This window comes from Gopherus flavomarginatus, chromosome 19, assembly GCF_025201925.1.
Source record: "Gopherus flavomarginatus isolate rGopFla2 chromosome 19, rGopFla2.mat.asm, whole genome shotgun sequence".
Taxonomy (NCBI): domain Eukaryota; kingdom Metazoa; phylum Chordata; order Testudines; family Testudinidae; genus Gopherus; species Gopherus flavomarginatus.
Genome location: NC_066635.1, coordinates 13,990,170 through 14,008,237, shown reverse-complemented (window position 1 = coordinate 14,008,237; position 18,068 = coordinate 13,990,170). Strand labels below are relative to the sequence as shown.

Below are 18,068 nucleotides of genomic sequence, written 5' to 3'. Positions count from 1 at the left end.
AGTTAAAATACTTGGCATAGAAGACAGCTGTGCGGGCACTGCGTGACTCAGGACTACTCCCCCGCGCCCCCCAAAAATAATAATTAAAGCCATATACAGGAATTCACTGGAAAAGTGTTTGCTGCAAATTGTAATGGACCCAAGTTGTGTAAGAATCTGACTCAAAAATGTCATTGTACATGAGAGCTTTTGGTGTTACAAGGATCTTCATGTCCATGAGGGTTTCTCTGACTTTTCCCTCCCGCTGTGCAGCTATCTACTTAATAATAAGCAGCCGTCTAGCTTTTCATTTGCATTGTGAAGTGATTTACAAACTTTATATTAACCCTCAAATCACCAACAGTTGAGGTAGGTAAGTATCATTATCGCCCCCTCCCTTTTTTTTTTTTAAAGAGAAAATGGATTCTCTACTGACTAGCATCTTACTTTGCTATTCACATCTGTGCAAAGCTGGTGTAAAATGTTCCCAAATCAAAATGGTGGTGTGCCAGGCCCAGAGAAGTCAAGAGTTTAATTTTAAGAGATGCAGGATATTCTGACTTCCAATGAAGTTCTGGGTGCTTATCAACTTTTGAAAATCAGGCCTCAAATTATTTACCGTAGGCCGCACTGCACATAAGAGGCTCAGCCAGGATTAGAAGTCAGCAGTCCCTGGCTCACAGTCCTGCACTCAGAGTAAAAGACCAGGCCTTTTTTCCAACCTGAGAACTTAATGGTACTGTCTTGAGCCCATCAATGTTGTACCTGATCTTCTCATTGAGAAGAGATAAGACACTTTGAACCCAAACCACTAAGGACAGAGTTTAGCACCCCTGCTGTGCCCCCAAGTTTACAGTCATGCAGAATAGAATGAATCCAGGAGTCAAACTCATCTTCTGCTTGGGCAGTGCAGAGTTACCACTCCATCCCTAAATTGCATTATTGGCCCCAAGTTGCATCATTGCTACACTATGGGGTAAGAGAAGCTAGCACAAAGTAGCCAAGACAAACATGTCAAAGTAAAAAGAACAAGAAAGTTTCCATGCTTAGGAGGTATCCCAGTCATCTCATTATCCAAACTGGGATAACATCTCTAGATTAAAAAAAAAACAACAATAATTGTTAATAATCCTGCATGGAAGTGATATGTAGAAAACTGAAACTTTTTAAATTGCTGCACATGCTGGGGGAACACACTGATTTTTTTAAAAACATCTCTCAGAATATTTTTCATCCTCAATCTGTGCATTTCCATGCTACCTTGCAATAGATTTGTGCAAACCTGGTGGTTGAAGAGTCAAAAATCTGAGTGGGGTGTAAAATGTTCAGGGGGGGGTATAAGCATAGGCAAAAATGTACTTATAAAAGTTTAATAGTTTTCAGTTTAAAACAACTGTAAATACCTAGAAACTGAAACGCGGAAGTTTTAAGGAGGACCGTTATATTGCTTTTTGTATTATCTTGTTTTCCCCATGAGTATGAAATACATTCCTGTTAAGAACCTTTCTCTTTACTACACTTCTGCCAATACCCACCTCTCCATCCAAGCTAAAATATATCCGGAGTCCACTATTTAAAACAACCAGATTAGGCAAAAATTATAGCAAAAAAAATCATTCAGAACTACTTGGTCACTTAACATTATTAATGCTAATCAAATGATTCTCTATCTTCACATTTCAAGCTCTGTTATGTTCCCTTTCATATTTCTCTGAACTAATAAATCTCTAGGCATGTTGAATGTCATGGTCTGCTTTTGATAAACAAAGACTGAAGATCAAATGCTTGTCATTAGAACAGGGGCATACACTGTTGTTTTTATCTTTTTTTTTTTAATAAAAAGATAGGCTTTTTTGTCTTTTGTGAAAACATAAATAATGTACTGGGGGGATTTTCTTTAATATATTTATTTTGCAGCTAACATGCAAATATATTCTATAGGTATTAGGAAAAGAAGAGTGCCAATATTTTGATGTTTCAATTTGTAAGCAAGAGAGATCAGATGCCAAAACCTGATAAATTAGTTCAGTTGAGCCAGATTCTATTATAAATGTGCTGAATGGAGAGTTCAGATTAGATAGCCTGGGAGTTTCTTGCTGCTACACAGGGAGCTAAAAGTGATGGACTAGAATTCTTGACAAATTCTGTGTCACAGACAAATGGAAAAAGACACATTGTTTCGTTGAAGCAGGAAGGTACTTTAAAATGTAAGGACCCGGCATCCAGAAAGGAACAGCAGCACATTGATGTGAAAACCAAACAGAATAATCAAGGAACCCAAAGCAAAGAATGCATTGACTGCAGCCAAAGAGATAGAATAAAATTACCTTGAGCTATTACTGACAAAACAGGCTGGTGTACACTGCACTGTACCTGAGCTGTCACAGAACTGAAACTTGGGAGCACACAATGGGGCTTTTCTCTCTATCGCCATCACCCCCAACGAAACAAAGGAAGAAAGAACAAACAGAAAGAAAAAATAAAGCACAAAGGATACAGATACTCGAGCAAGCAGTCAAATTAGGGAGGTAAAGACAGGGAGACAGACAGACAAAGGAAATGATGAACCTCCCCTGCTAGATATATTGTTAAAAGGTTTCTTTTTTAGGATTTAGGGAAGCGAAGTAAGCTTCCTTTAAAGATTACTTTTTATTCATTTAAATTGAAGATTTATGGAGGTTTTCAAAAAAGCCTGAATAGTTTGCAGACAGCTGGGAGCACCGAAAGTCAATTTCCTAATTCTCTGGAGAATCATGCAAAGCTTCCAATGAAAGTTAGATGGGGCTAAATAATAACAATAAAAATAATTCCAAAAAAATGCCAAGTCTTCATTTGATTTGATTTGTGAGAGGTGCATTATAAAAACTGGGATTTTTTGCATTCAATTTCGCATTCAAAATTCACACCAGTCAACAAAAGCTGAATTAAAAAATACCGCTGAGTTGGTCCAGAACAATGCCCCACCCTCCAAAAATTAAATATCTACATTTTTCTGGAATAGCTGCAAAGGCTTAAACTAAGTCTTCAGCAACATTACGTGGGTTATATAAATGATGCCATTACTCTCGCATTTACTGTATTAATATTCCACATTGAATTGCAATCCTATCACTTTTACTGAATGAAGGACTAGTTACCTAGACAGGAAAGCATGGTGTTGGGATATAGTATCACAGTCATAAGTGGATGAGTCGCTCTGTTTCCTTGGCAACGGTTGCCTTGGCTCCTCATCCTCCATGGTTCCCGAAATGTCTATATTACTTTTGCTTAGGCGTTTGCTGCCACCCAGACTGGAATCCTCTGCTAAGAGGGGATTATCCTTCAAAGAATGAACAAAGCAAAAGGGAGATTAAAAAAGTGACCAAAATAAAACACAGCTAATATGAAGCGGTTCTATTTGTATAGTTGTCTTGTACTATCCAACAGAGGGTAGAATTGTTAGCTGTGATCTCTACCAAGGTAAGAATAAGGAGGCTGAGAGAAGGCCGGATGTCTGTCTTAGCTGTGTGTCATGCAAACTGGGGGAGAAGGGCAGCTAATGGGAGGGTCACTTGTATGACAACTTTAATCCTGGTAACCCCCTCCTGGGCTTGGGGCCCGATCAAAAGTTCAGATCCCATTGACCTCAGTGGTCCTTTGAGTGCCCTTTAAATAATAGACAGACATAAGCGGCCTTGATCCAAGTGTACAGAATACACTGAAATATGTTAATGGCATAGCCCTCCATGGCCCATGGATGTGAGGCCTGATTTTCAAAGATACTGACCACTTGCCACTCACAGTGAGGCCACCGGTGCCTATATATTGCAAAGACCACTTTAAATAGGATTGAACATTAATCGGTTTGTTCATTTTACCAGCTCCTTTTAATAACCATCGTTCTCCTGAAACCCTGCTCTGACCCTGCATCAATTTCAGAGGGCAATATATTGCACACAAGCAAAGCCCTGCTTGTCAAAGCAAATTCCAATGGGCTGAATCCTGCAGTGAATACATAAGATCTGCCTACTTCAGGCCTCCAAAGATTTGGTCATATGTAGTTATTGTGTCTGAATCAAATTTAAGCTTTTTTAAACTTGATTTCAACAAATAAGAACAGGTAAAAATACCTAACATCTATTTTAACAGAATTATAAGCATGTGAAAATTGGTACCGTGCATGGAGAAAACTTCTGACACAAAGAACCTCTTGTAATTGTGTAATTATCAGTTTTCACCCATATCCTATTAGCTCATATTATGCAGTATTACCATTCATGGGCTGATAAAATATAATCAACATCATCATCTTAATGACTTTTGCACCACCATATTCATAGAAACAATTAGTCCTGCAGTACAACAACTGAAAATCACTAATAATCAGAAATAACAAATTTAGAATTCTTGGAAAGTTCTCCTGTTAGCTGCATCAAACTTGCAGCAAAATTCAGATGGTGCCAAGTCCACTGTTAAAGTTCCTCATTACCCAGGACACTTCTGGCTTAAAACTGCAGCTATCTGTAATGCCATAGCTAACGCCATCCCTTAGTTCCTGTGTAGAGGAGCTGTAATGTGCTGGGTTTCAAACAGAAGGATTTCAAAGGATCACTCTTCACACAGGAATCTGGGGCCCTGAATGCTGATCAGAACAGAGCTGCCCGTTGCAGCTATGAGTGGGCTCTGTGTCATGCCATAGGCAGAAGTAAAGTTGAAATAAAAAAAGTTATTTGCTTAACATGAGCTTTTTGTGTGTTAATGTGGAGAACAATAGAGTCTCCACGCAATTCTTATTATGCAATTCATCATATTTTTAAATTTGCCTTTGAATCTCTTATCTACACAGCAAATCAACATACAGTCTTACAGTGAAACTCTCGGTACCATAAGAATTATTAACAATCTGAACAGAAAAACTGAACTTCTCAAAGTCAAAATGCCTTTTGCCACAATGCTTCCTGAATGGATTTCTTTTACAGGTCCCTTTTCCAGCACTTGTTAACAAAGCAGCAATTCTGAACAGCAAAGGAATTATTGCTGCAATCTTTGCTTAAAATTCATAACTTTGATGAATTTTCCTTCCTATAAATTCATTTTTAAGAATATTTATGGCTAACACACACAGAACTCGTTGACGACACAGCACACGTGTGTGCGTGCACACACACATATATACAACACACATACAGAGCAAAATCATTTAGCGCCTTAGACATACCTCCTGTAATTCATTAACTTCAACAGGTTTTGGATAAAGCACTTAAACATCTAATTGAATAATAAGCTTTTTTATAATTCTCATTGTCACATCATCTAAGCACTGTGAAGATGGTTTCAGAGAATATCATCAGATTGCCAACTTTCACAATTTTATCATGAGACTTGTAATATTTTGTATTAAAGTCCAAGACTGGAGTCATGTGAATACACAAAAATCTTAATATTTTGTTCAAAAAATAAGTTTCTAGTCCTCCTGGGTGCACAGATGCTTGCAAGTGTGCAGCCTAAAATCTTCAAAATAGCCAAATTAATTAAAATGAAAAGCCAGAAGGCCAATCAATCCAATTTTTTTAAATCTCATTTTTATGCCAATATCACATTTTTCTTAGGGGCTAGACTCATTTTTGAATACTTGGAGTTGGCAATACCTCAATACAAACGGTTTAATCCCACATACACCTCTACCTCAATATAACACTATCCTCAGGAGCCAAAAAATCGGACCGTGTTATAGGTGAAACCGCGTTATAGTGAACTTCCTTTGATCCACCGGAGTGTGCAGCCCCTCCCTCCCCCCCAGAGCACTGCTTTACTGCGTTAGATCCGAATTTGTGTTCTATCGGGTCGCGTTATATTGGGGTAGAGGTATATATTTTGCTGGCCTGGTTCTCAGCAATATTTAGACACTACCTTGTGCTACCACTGAACTAGGTCAACAGAATGTTCAGTAAAAGAATGACCAGTGGCACTGGAAGTTACAGGTCTCTTCAGTCTGTTGGAAATTGGCAGCAGTTCACAGTTGCCCACTGAGCATCATTAAAACCTGCGTTCAGGTTTCTTCCGCTGGGTCACAAGGCAATCACTGTGCAATTACTATTTGCACAGTTAGATGATCTTAGACCAATACAGAGTGGAAAGACATCCAAACTCCTGCTGCAGGGCTGCCACCACCATCGTTAAGTTGGCATTTCCATTGTGTGTGTTTATTTACTGGATATGATGTTGCTGTTTGAGCTGGATCCTGTTCAGATGTGGTAGCTCTTCTATTCAGTGACAAAAACTAATCTAAGTTAACAGGATACGTCCCTTTTCTTCCTCTCCCCTCCCCCCGCACAGAGTAGGAGGAAACCCCAGTATCACCTAGTTTTTAGATTACATTTTATGTAGCTGCCAAAGCACATGCATTTCAGATGAGGTTTTGAGGAGGGAGGGGGGTGTATGGAAGGAATGAACATGTCTGGATGGAGAAGGGATTAATTATTTCATAACTTTCTTCTTTCTCTATCTTCCACAGGCCAGTGAAGTAAGTGGGACTTTTTACAAGTGACCTCACTGAGGGCAGAATCCCACCCCCTGTCCCTACACAACTCTCCCCTGCCCCTGCTTTCCGTTCCCCTTAGGGTCCCCTCCTGGGGACATAATGGTGTAATGTTGAAATGTTTTCAAAATCATTGTTTATGGTTTACTTCAGGAAAAGCCCCTGCTGAGATCAAGGCTACATTGTGCTGGGTGCTGTACTAACATAGCGACAGGAGTCCTTCTGCAAAGCCATTACAATCTAAATAGATGAGACAGACAAAGGGTGGGAGAGAATAAGTGCTACTATCCCTGTTTCCCAGATGCAGAACTGAGGCTTAGAGAGATTAAGAGACCTGCCCAATGAATGTCACACAGAATGTCTGCGGCAGAACTGGGAATTTGCATCTACATTTCTTGAACCACAAAGAGAAAGAAATTCTGAGTTAAGGGGTTCATAGCACTGAAGTCAAAACCTCTCTGATAAGGCAGTGCAGCCAAAATGGACCCACAAATCTGAGGCCGTTGTATGCCACAAGGAAAATGCTTCTCAGCAAGCGTGTGGATAGGCCTATTATTGTTTCAAATCTGTATGTGAATCCATTACAGCTGAATTATTCCAGATCCACAACCCCACAGTGAACTCCTGTTTATCCCCATAGAACATATAAAGCTTCCTTGTAAACTTGCCCACACTCTCAAGAAAAGAGACTGGAGGGACCACTAAGAGGGCAGCTTTGTTAATGTGTGCATTCAATAACTGGTCCTTCTGCTGAGATAGGCAAGGAAGAGAGCCCAGCAATACCCATTAGAAGATTGGCTTTCATCATGTGGACAACCTGCCCAATGGGATTTGAACTGGAGCCAAATTCAGTTCATGTATGTTACTAAACAGCCTTTAGACTGGAAAGGCTTTTTGGTACTACTGACCCAGGCTAGATATTAGCTGGTAACCTACAGGTTCTGTTACTCAGAAATGGATCCCCTTACGCCATCCAGTCATTTGCAATTGTAATTCTGTTCTGTATCACTTTTGCCACAATATCTCCATCCATTTGTCAAGAAGGGCAGAAGCACATAACACCACCAGTGTTGAGAGACTATATTGTGCCAAAATGCCTAAACACACTGAGGCTAAGGCAAAGATGACTTGTTACATTTAATCTCATTCTAATACATGGGTTTTTTTTTTTTAAATTTAAAACAACATAATGTCACGTCTCCAAAGATTAGCTGAAAAGCTTTGCTGGAGTTCAGATCTCATTAGTTTAACTACTTGGGGTCAGATTCATGGCCATTTGTCTCTCATACACTGCATGGGAATATTGTGCCAAATTGCTACATTTATTTTAACCGTACTTGGAAACTATTCTGCGAAACAAATTAAACTATTGTTGTGGGGAGGGGGGGAAATCGTCAAACATACTCTGTTAGAAGAAAGCTGAGATGATTGCTGAAGAGACTATTTAGTTATTTCAACTTAATTAATAACTAAAACACCACTCGCCAAAGCTCTAGGCGCCCTAACATGCCGGTAATAAAATTAAATCTCAGCAGCATTAAAAGAATCAATTCAACAGAAGCGCAATCAGCCACCTACAAAAACCCTTTTATTGCTACTGGAAGCAAACCCTGAGCCACCTCCTAAAACCCTGTCAAATCAACATCTTTCAATAAGATCTTGAATGCTTCAGAATGCTATTTTAACAGCATCAGCAAGAGAGAACAGAATTATCTTCTAAGAGACAGTGTGTTCTTGTGGGGGAGGGTCCTGGCATGAGACTCTGGATAACTGAGCTGTATTCCCAGTTCTGCAGCACTTTCCCGCTCTGTGCCTCAGTTTCTCCAACTGTAAAATGGGGATAATGATACAGACCTCCTTTGTAAAGCACTTTGATATTTACAGATGTACACTGCTGTGTAAGAGGTAGGTATTATTACTACTATTAATCTGGTCAAAGCAGATTATACTTATTTCCCTATACTCCCTTAGAATGTCTCGTGAACTCCTCAAATACTTGTCTAGTAAGGCTTATACATGATAGGCAATGGGAACATGTATTTTTCTCTGTGTATGATGAGAACTCGTATTGTAATTCTCCACTGGTTATTCTGGGCATACTGGAACCCAATTACAGCAGAGAAATTACAGTGGCACATTCCAATGCTGCTGCAGGTGAATTTTGATTGGTATCTCTATTATAATTCCCTATTTACATTGCCATAATATATAAACATACACTCCTGTAGTGCAAGTTTCTAATGCTCCAGGCTGGGCGCTACTCAGAGAACACAATGGTCTCTGCAGTACCCATTCTCTAACTTATTGTTATAAGGCACTTCAGAATAACTGGAGTATGAAGGGAGCTATATAAATCTCATTTTATTCTATTTTCAGGGCTCATAATCAGGTCATAAAATTCTCTCCTGGTTACGATTCTGAGTATAGGATTCCCATCCTCATACCCAATTCATTTCATTTCACAAATACCCTTGGGATTGGCAAAACAAAAATCTACCCCCCCACTCCCACCCTAAACCCCTCCTTAAGATCCATTTCTACTGAAACACCAGTAAATTGGTAGGCAGGGGCAGCTGAGGGTAGCTGATACTTATTCAAAGAAAGAATATCTAGAATTCATATTTCATCTTCTCTACCTGATTGTCTGATTAGACTGTAAGCTCCTGGGGAAAGGACGGTGTCCTGCTTTGTGTTTGGAAGGCACCTAACACATTGTGAGGACTGCCACAGTACAAATTATTATGTAAACTTGTTATGATGTCTTTTGCTAGCACTAAGAACCCAGGAAACTGACTTCTTCTATTTATCCCAAGAAGAAGTAAAAACACAGGCATTATCATCAATAATCTTTTATATAAAGGTAACACCCAATGGTTTTAGTGGGAGGGGAGCTGAATGTAATACAAACAGACAAGAGAAGCCCCCTCTCTTGGAGATCTTACAAAAACAAAAATCATCTCCTCTCCACCAGAATCCGCCTATTTGATCCTTGACCTCTCTTCTGAGATCCACTCTGAGCTAGGCCTCCCAACAAGGGTACCAGCTGGTATGGATGTTAATGGCTGCTTTTATGATATAGATTTAGGACCACTAAACTCATAGTCTGCCTAGGCCAAACGAACAAACATCAGTGCCAACTTTCAGTCACAAGCAACAGAGATATCGTTTACAGCTATCTCCTCCTTACATGCCCCAGTCTGGAGAGGCATGAAGTACCTGGTAACAGCTTCTGAGCATCTTTCGGGACCAGGTGCTAAATCCAACTGAATAAGCTTGAAAGGTTCCTTACGATTGCGTTCAGTTGATCTTGCACAAGTCTGCTTTGCAGGTGAAATATAATAAAAATAAATGCTGCACAGATAAAGTAGCATCCCTTCCTCTTACATAAGGACCAGCACTGCTCAGATTGCCAAAATTCAGACAAACGCTATGTCCCTCTGCCTGTAGCTTGACTGTTTTGCTCAACTGTGTTCTGCAGACAGCAAAGTCGCTTTGAACTTCCACTCCAGGAAACAATTTGGATCCTATTTAAGCATTCTTAATCTGTCTGTGTAAGAGAAGGAAATAGTTCAAAGCATCCCAAGCGACCCATAAAGCCGGACAGATGTATAGACCAGGCACAAGCTCTAATCAGTGATGATGAGATACCAAGGATGAAACTGCCTTTGACTTCAATAGGGCCAGGATTTCACTGTAAGTGTTTTGGTTTGTTTGTTTAATATTTCCTGCCCCGTGGGGAAATAGATGAATAGGTGTGGTGAGAGAGGATGAAAGGGAAAGGGAAAAAAAGAAAAGTGTGAGAAGGGGGAAAGGAAAGTGGGGATCATGACAAGAAGTAAATACAGAGAAGAGAAAGGGGATATAAAGGAGTAGAGGAGGAAGTGAGAGGATAAAGTGAAGGGAATGACGAGAGTCAAGCTACATGGACAAGCCGAAAGAGTGACTGTTATGCTGAAAATATTTCCATTTTAAAAAGAGTATCAATAATTTGCACTTCCAAGATCCAGTCCTGCAGATGGCCCCTGCGGAATCCCACTGAAGCTCTTGGGCATCCAATTGCAGGATAGGGACCTACGATTTGCATTTTTCAGCAATGTTGAGTGACATGACAATGTGCACTGCTAGAATGGCTAGCTGCTGAGAAATGTCAGCAATGCAACTATGGGGTAATTTGTTTTAGGAATATTTCCTTTCCCACAAGTATTAGGAGGATGTCTTTTTTTCTTCATAAAAATACCATTTGGCTTTTATATTGCACTTTTCATCCATAGATCTCAAAGTGCTGAACAAAAGAAATCAGTCTTGTTATCCATGTTGTAGAGATAGGAAAACGGAAGAACCAAAAGATGAAGGATCTGGCCCAGAATCTCATAATAGGCCCATGGCAGAACCAGGAATAAAACCCATATCTCTTGAAACCTAACTAGTCCACTACCTTGTCAACTGGTCATGACTACACTGCATTGTAAATCAGGGTCTGAGAGACCTGGGCTTGTGGACTCGGAGTTTTCAAGCCTGCACTTGAGTGTCCACACTGCATTGTAAACCTGGGTTTACAATTGCTGGAACTGGGTCTCACAGCCTTGCTAGTACATCCAGACTGCACTATGCAGACCTTCTGACTTAGGTCTGGGGCTTGAGCGGTGTCCATACAGCAAAACAACAGGGCTTGGATCCAAGCTGCAGTGTGACTTGGGTCCTGACCAACCCCACTAGTAGGGTCCTAGCATCCAGGGCCTGAGTGCTTGCTAACCCGAATCAGATTGATCTGCATGTGGATGGAAGGGGGAGCTTGGGCTTAAACCTGAGTGAGAACCCAGGCTTAGTGTGCAGTGAAGACATACCCACTGCCTCTGAAGGCCCCGGAAACTTTGTTCAGACTACATAAAATTAGTTAAATTTATCTTTGATTTTTTTTCTTAAATGGAACATCAATAATGCAACATAAACATTAACATAATAGTAATAAAAAAAACCTAATTCTGCTTTTTTCTATCACAAACTACTTTCTAAAGCAAATTTAGATCTAAAAAATTATCTGAATTTAGAGCTTCTCATTAGAACAGGATTCATTTAGAGACTCCAGAGTGTGCTTGGTGCTCCGTTCACATGACCCTCAGCTGACTGGCATTCCCCAGTGTAACCAAGGCGCACTTTCAATGCGCCATTAAAATACACTCCCGAGTGTGTCTTAATGCAACATTAGCCTCCAGCAGCAGCATTAAGAATTCCAGACACTATGGTGAAAAATAAAAAAAAAGCAGATTTTAGTGACAGACAGGAGCTGGCTGAGATTATTGGGAGAGGGTACCGTAAAAATCACAATTAGGGATACACTGAAAGGCACTCTATGACCCCTCCCCATGGATTTGCCAATAAAGCATTTGTTAACGACTTGCAAGTACTCTAAACCTGAAGTTGGAAAGTTTTTTGATACATCAGTGACTTTTTACTTGAAAATAACAGCTGAAATATTCAGCACTACTGCAATCTACCAACCCTTTGTATTTGTTTTTCCAGAAAGCTGCTTCATAGCGCCAGCTGGCTTCCATCCAGGGAATGAACCCATGGGAGTTTTACCTGCATGCTGCCGAGGCTCCCTCTCCTGCTACTGTTCTGACTCTCACCCGCAGTGCCAGCACTGTAGCAGATGGCGTCAAACCCCAGAATTCCTCCAACACAGTCACCGATGAGGCACACCTGCAGGAATAGGAGATTTCATGTGAGTCAGACATAGTGATATTTATCAGCCAGAGTCATTGACTCAAAACAGGAAGCAAGAGGGGTGGCATCATGGAGCCTGATTACAGCTCCCTGGTCCTGGGGACTAGTCTGCAGCAGCTGAGGGTTGCAAAGTTTCTGGTGGATCCCATTACAGTGTGGGATAGATATAGCCACTTTGCCACTTGCCCACTCCTCCTCTCCCCATCAACATGCACCCTATGCCTCCATCAGCTTTACACCAAAAGGGAATTCCCCAGCACTAGCTGTAATCCCTGCTGGCTCCTTAAAAATAAAATAAAATAAAATACAATAAAATAAAATAAAATAAAGCCAGAATCCAGCACAAAGGGTCTGGATCTCTAAAGAACCTGGCTGATCATGCTTCAATCCATTTAATGCACTCTGCAGACACAGGTTGGGTTGTTCATTTCTTCCAAGAGATCAAGATAGCTCTCAACTGGATTTCTAGCAAAGATTTGTAAGCAGAAATACACTCTCATTCACTGGTCAAAGCAAGTGACCCAAACTGTGAAATGAGTTGCCAATAGACAGATTTCACATAGGTATATAATTTCTTATGGTTCAGACTATAGCACTAGGAATAGACTGTAACGTTTAGAGAAACTGAATTCACTAGCGTGGTGGCAGAGATTTGTAATTTTTCCTCTCTCTCTATGATTCCACACTCTTATTTAACAGAGTTAAGGTTGCTCAAGTGTATTTCCCCACAAAATTGTAACATAAGCAATAGTTACACCCAACACAATACCTACCCCAAGGCATTAATTTCCCCACTATGATCATGACTAGAGTTGGTCAGGGATTTTTCAACTAAACTTATTTTTAGTCAAAAAAATGCATCAAAACCAACACCGTATGTGTGAACATATGAGTTTGGACTTAACTTTCACCAGGAAGGTTCCTTGGGTCCAGAATGGAATTTCTGGTCAAAACCATAGAGAGACAGAGAGAGTGGGCAACCCCGCTCCCGACCCTGAGAATAGTCAATAGCCCAGTGGCAAGGGAAACCGCTGTTATGTGTTCACACTGTCAGCTGCCTGCACTATAGCATGTTCACACTTGCAGCAGTATGTGGAGGCCTCAGATTCAAGTCACTGCTCTAAACCAAGCAACACAGCTCCCACATTCCAGGTGAGTTTTTAATTTAATAATCGTATCCCCTCTGATGCACACCACAAAGAACTGAAAATCCATCTGGCTACACAGAACCTTAACACTACATTAACAGCATGTTTTGTGAGGGATTAATGGCATCTCATTGCACTTACCATTACAACTCTCATCTTGATGATGATTAGTGTTCGAGTAGCACTTAGGGTATGTACATCTACCCTTGGAGCTGGAGGTGTGATTCCCACCTCAAAGAGAGACATACCCACATTAGCTCGATGAGAGCTCGTGTGCTAAAAATAGAATGTCACTATAGTGGCATGAGTGGCAGGTGGGGCTAGCCACCCTGAGTACATGGCTATGGTCTCAGATGGGCGCATAGTCTGGATAGCGAGCCCCTCCCACTGTAAGAGTAAGGCAGTCCTTTGCCCCAAAGAATTTGTAAAGTAAGTAATCAAGAGAGGCAAGGGTGAGAGAGGAAACTGAGGCACAGACACGTTAAGTGGCTTGCCCAAGTCACACAGCAGGTCAGTGGCATAGCTGAGAATAGAACTGAAGGCCCAACCCCCAGTCCTGTTTCAGTGAATTATACTGTACATATTTTATAACTAGAGACCTATATATTTAGAAGTGAATTTGATGTTTTTATCCAGTTGCCAAAATGGACTATGAACAATACAACATTTTCGTTCTAATGATATCAGCACTTCTCCTGTGTGGTGGAAACATGCAAAATATACTGAGATCGTTTATACACTCCCAGGTGAATTATCAATAGATGTTTTTCAAAAAAAAAGCCTTTTTTGCAGCTTTGGCCTAAAAAAAAAACCAAACCTCTTAAAATTCAATTTCTACTGGAAGAGATCTGTTTTTATAATTATCTCTGTAATTGGTATAATTTTTCTTATCATAATCTCACCTTTCATAATGTTCTGTCATAATAGCTGGGGTTTCTTTTTTTTTTTTTTAAAGCTCCAAGCAAGAATATTTTTACTACAGATATTAAACTGGCTCTAAACCAAATTTCAGCTTAAAAAAACTGATATGCCACGGTATAATCCTATTATTGTTATGAAAAAAATAATTTGTTTGTGTAATAAGACTCATGCTTTCCTCAGAAAATTACACTGTACCCTCAGATTAAAAATCTTTTCTTCTTTCAGAGCCTTTGAAACCTTGCTGTACTTAAAACAACTGTATCTAGCTAGACCTTTAAAGGCCCATCACAAACGTATATAAGCACTTCACATTCAGTAATAAATGTATCCTCAAGTATTAGTATTAGAAGTATTAGTATTAGTAATCCCACTGAGAGACCAGTTTGCTACAGGAGAGTGGTGATCACAAACCCAATGAACTTCATGCAAATCTTTCAGCTGATTTAACTGGGATTTGTATCAGGCTCAAAGAGATTGAGTGATTTGTCCATGGTCATGCACAGGAATCCGGCAGAGCCAAAATCTGAACCCAGATCTCCTGAGTCCTCAATCATAAGATCATGCTTCCTCCCTGTGGTTTTACTGACACTGTGACAAGAGACGGGGATACCAGTACTTGAATGTTTGATTCCCTGCAGTCTAATCAGAGATGTGCTGAGGTCCCTCAACTCCCATCATCTGTAAAGGGATTATACAAACTTAGGAATTGAACTAGCTAGGAGAGTAGTACAGCTAGCGCTGAGCAAATTTTTCAGCTGAAACTTTTTCTGGTGAGAATTGCAGATTCAGCCACACCAAAACATTTTATGAATGTGTGTTGGTGTTGCCGAATTGTTCGCTTTAGAGTGGTGGTGGAGGGCGCAGGAGGAGGGCGGAGAGAACAAGTCAGAAAAAAACCCAGAACATTCTGTTTTGACATTTGCAACATGAAGTGTTTCAGATTTTGTTCAACCCACAACACATTTTTTCTTCAGGTTTTCAATTTGCTGACAAATTTCTATATTTTAGTGTTTGGTCTGACCCCAAATATTTATTTTAAACTTTTTTAAATTGCCAATGAACGAAAAATTCTATTATTCTCACACCTTTAGGTCCAGTGCTTTCTATTAACTGCATGAGGTACCAGCTCAAACTGACACTGCTCAGGTTTCAGGAAGCTCCTAGTTCACCCTGAGCATCCTCAGAAGCTTAACAGAAAGACAGTGTGGGTGAGGAAATCTCTTTTATTGGACTAACTTCTGTTGGTGAAAGAGAGCTATTGAACTTACACAGAGATCTTCTTCAGGTCTGGGAAATGCACACAAAGGCTTAACAGACATTTTGCACTGCCATGCTAACACTGCTTTATTTCATTTGCTGTGTCAGCCCCATACTAGTAACTTGATACACGCAATGCAATGGCCTAAAATAATGGAAACTCAGCCTTGCCCAAAGCACTTTTCTTTGGCATATGAAGAAATGGTCCTACCTGTCCATTAAAACCAGTCCCATCTGGAGACTTGAGAAATTCATTGTAAACTTGGTTGGCTCTGCTAATCACCATGGCAACTGCATCCTGGTACTGAGGGGAGGAAATGGCCAGCAAGGGCAAGGCAGCCAGTGGGATGTGGTCTTCACTACTGCTCAGGCAGTTCTCATCATAGCTGTAGGGATTCAGGCTGAAGAAGAAGATACTGTTATCAGGAAAATGCAACAAAAGGAAGTGTACAGTATTACAGCCCTAATGTGAGTGTATTAAACTGAAATGATCCTGGGCGATGCAGGTTTGGTACAAAACACAGTCACCTTAAAACCCCATCTGTTTAAAAGCTAGGCTTTCCTGATCTGTGTTACTGACACTGCTTTAGATTGTTAGAACGGAAGGAGTTTTTATAAATCTGATTTATTCTTCACCATTTACGCTCCGTATTTTTACTTTAGAAGCCAAGACAAATGCAAGAAGAAAACAGATTCAGTTTCTGGTTTTTATACATTAGCACAATACAACAGTTGGTGGGATGCAGGTGCTGCACTGGAATATGATAGTCTTCAAAATGAATGGCTCCCATTGAAATTATTTTAAAAAATACAGAAACATTTCTGTCGATGAGATTTCGTAAAAGTTTGTATAAATTATGGAGAAAATCTGACCTGACAATATTCCTTCCAAAAGACAGAACAAGATCAGCCTATTATCTGATCAATTACATAAAAGTAGTTTTAACTCATATGTCTCGAAACATTTAAACATTCACCTATTAGCATTATACAAAAGAATGTGACTGGCTTGAAAACAGATGCTTAGATTTACTAGGATACCAGTTTTTTCTGAAGGCTTATCTGAGGTAATGTTCTCTACAGGGGTTTGATTTCTAAAGCGCACGAACATATTGTGTATTACTGAGTCTGTGCAGAACCTGCTGGTATGCACTAAAGGGTCCTTAGTGCACTTTAACGTAGTACTGTTTTAAACCCTCTATGTCTAGTCTAGATTTCATTTCTGCACATTTCCCAGTACCAACCTGTCAGTCATGCTTTGGATGATCTTTAAAAGTAAAGGGGAAAAAACAATTCCCAGAGAGCAGAAATTGCAAGTCATATCACCTCATGCCAAGTTCTCAGAATAATATATTTATGCACCTTTAGAGACTAATATAAGGTCAGAAGTACTTTGAAAATTAGGCTGGATTTCAGCCAAGGCTGCAGAGGTAGAAAACAAAGACGTCATAAATAAAAGTTGTTTGCACTTCCCATCCAAAGATCTCAGAGCGCTTTAATTAAACCTCACAACAAGATAGGTAAGCATCACCATGTCACATGGGGAAACAAGCACAGAGATGTGTAGGATCAGATTTTGAAGCGAATTAGTTTAGACATTAAAAATAAACAGTATCTGTGATCTAGGTGGTCAATCCCTGAAGTTTGCTATGATTAATTAACAAACAGCTAAGAGGAAGGGAACAAAACAAGCCCCACATCTGAGAAACAGAAGGCTACAGTGGTTGGGTAATCTACATCTGGTAATCAGACAGAAAAAGCAACCAGATCTCAGAGTACAGTGATATGGAGAAGATACTTCTTAAAGTTACCTGAAGTCTTTTCCAGTAACCAAAGTATAAAACACTAACTGGGCAAGATTACTGGGGTTCCTTCAGTATAATAGTTTTTGGACTGCTGAGTGTGTATAAGTCAGGGAAAGACAGCAAAACACATAAAACAAAACAAAAAAATATTTAATTCCTGTATAAACTTCAAATGACACCATTAATTCTGCCGTTGTTGTATGCAGTGTTGTAGCTGTGTCACAGCCAGGATACGAGAGAGATAAGGTGGGTGAGGTAATATCTTTTACTGGATCAACTTCTGTTGGTGAGCGAGACAGGCTTTCAAGCTTACACAGAGCTCTTTGGGTCTGGGAAACGTACTTGGAGTGTCACAGCTAAATACAAGATGGAACAGATTGTTTAGCATAAGTTGTTAACACACATTTCAAGGGACCATTCAAGGTGAAGTGGCCAACTAGCAATCCCCTCCTGCATTCCATCACCCCCCCACCCACACACACACACACACTTCCCCCAGACCCCGACCAGAAGGGTGTTAATGGACAACTTCACCTTAAATGGCCCCTTGAAATGAAATGATAGTAACTGAGGCTGAGATTTTAGCCTAAGGGCTTTAGACATACATCTTCCATTAATTTTAAGTGGCAGATCTGTGTGTAAATCTCCTAGATTACTTTGGAAACTTCAACCCTTCAATCCTATAGTAAACGCTCTCTCTCTATAGTAGTTCTCTCT

General features: G+C 40.1%; 1 protein-coding gene across 3 annotated transcripts in view; it reads right to left on the bottom strand.

The window, feature by feature from the left end:
• Positions 1-18,068, bottom strand: part of PITPNM3 (PITPNM family member 3) — a 344,508-nt gene that overhangs the window by 42,252 nt on the left and 284,188 nt on the right. For all 3 annotated transcript variants that reach the window (XM_050929606.1, XM_050929607.1, XM_050929608.1), the window contains 3 exons: positions 15,758-15,947; positions 12,077-12,196; positions 3,117-3,298 (listed from right to left, as the gene is read on the bottom strand). In XM_050929606.1, the coding sequence (XP_050785563.1) occupies positions 3,117-3,298; positions 12,077-12,196; positions 15,758-15,947 (492 nt within the window). The remainder of the gene's footprint in view (positions 1-3,116; positions 3,299-12,076; positions 12,197-15,757; positions 15,948-18,068) is intronic.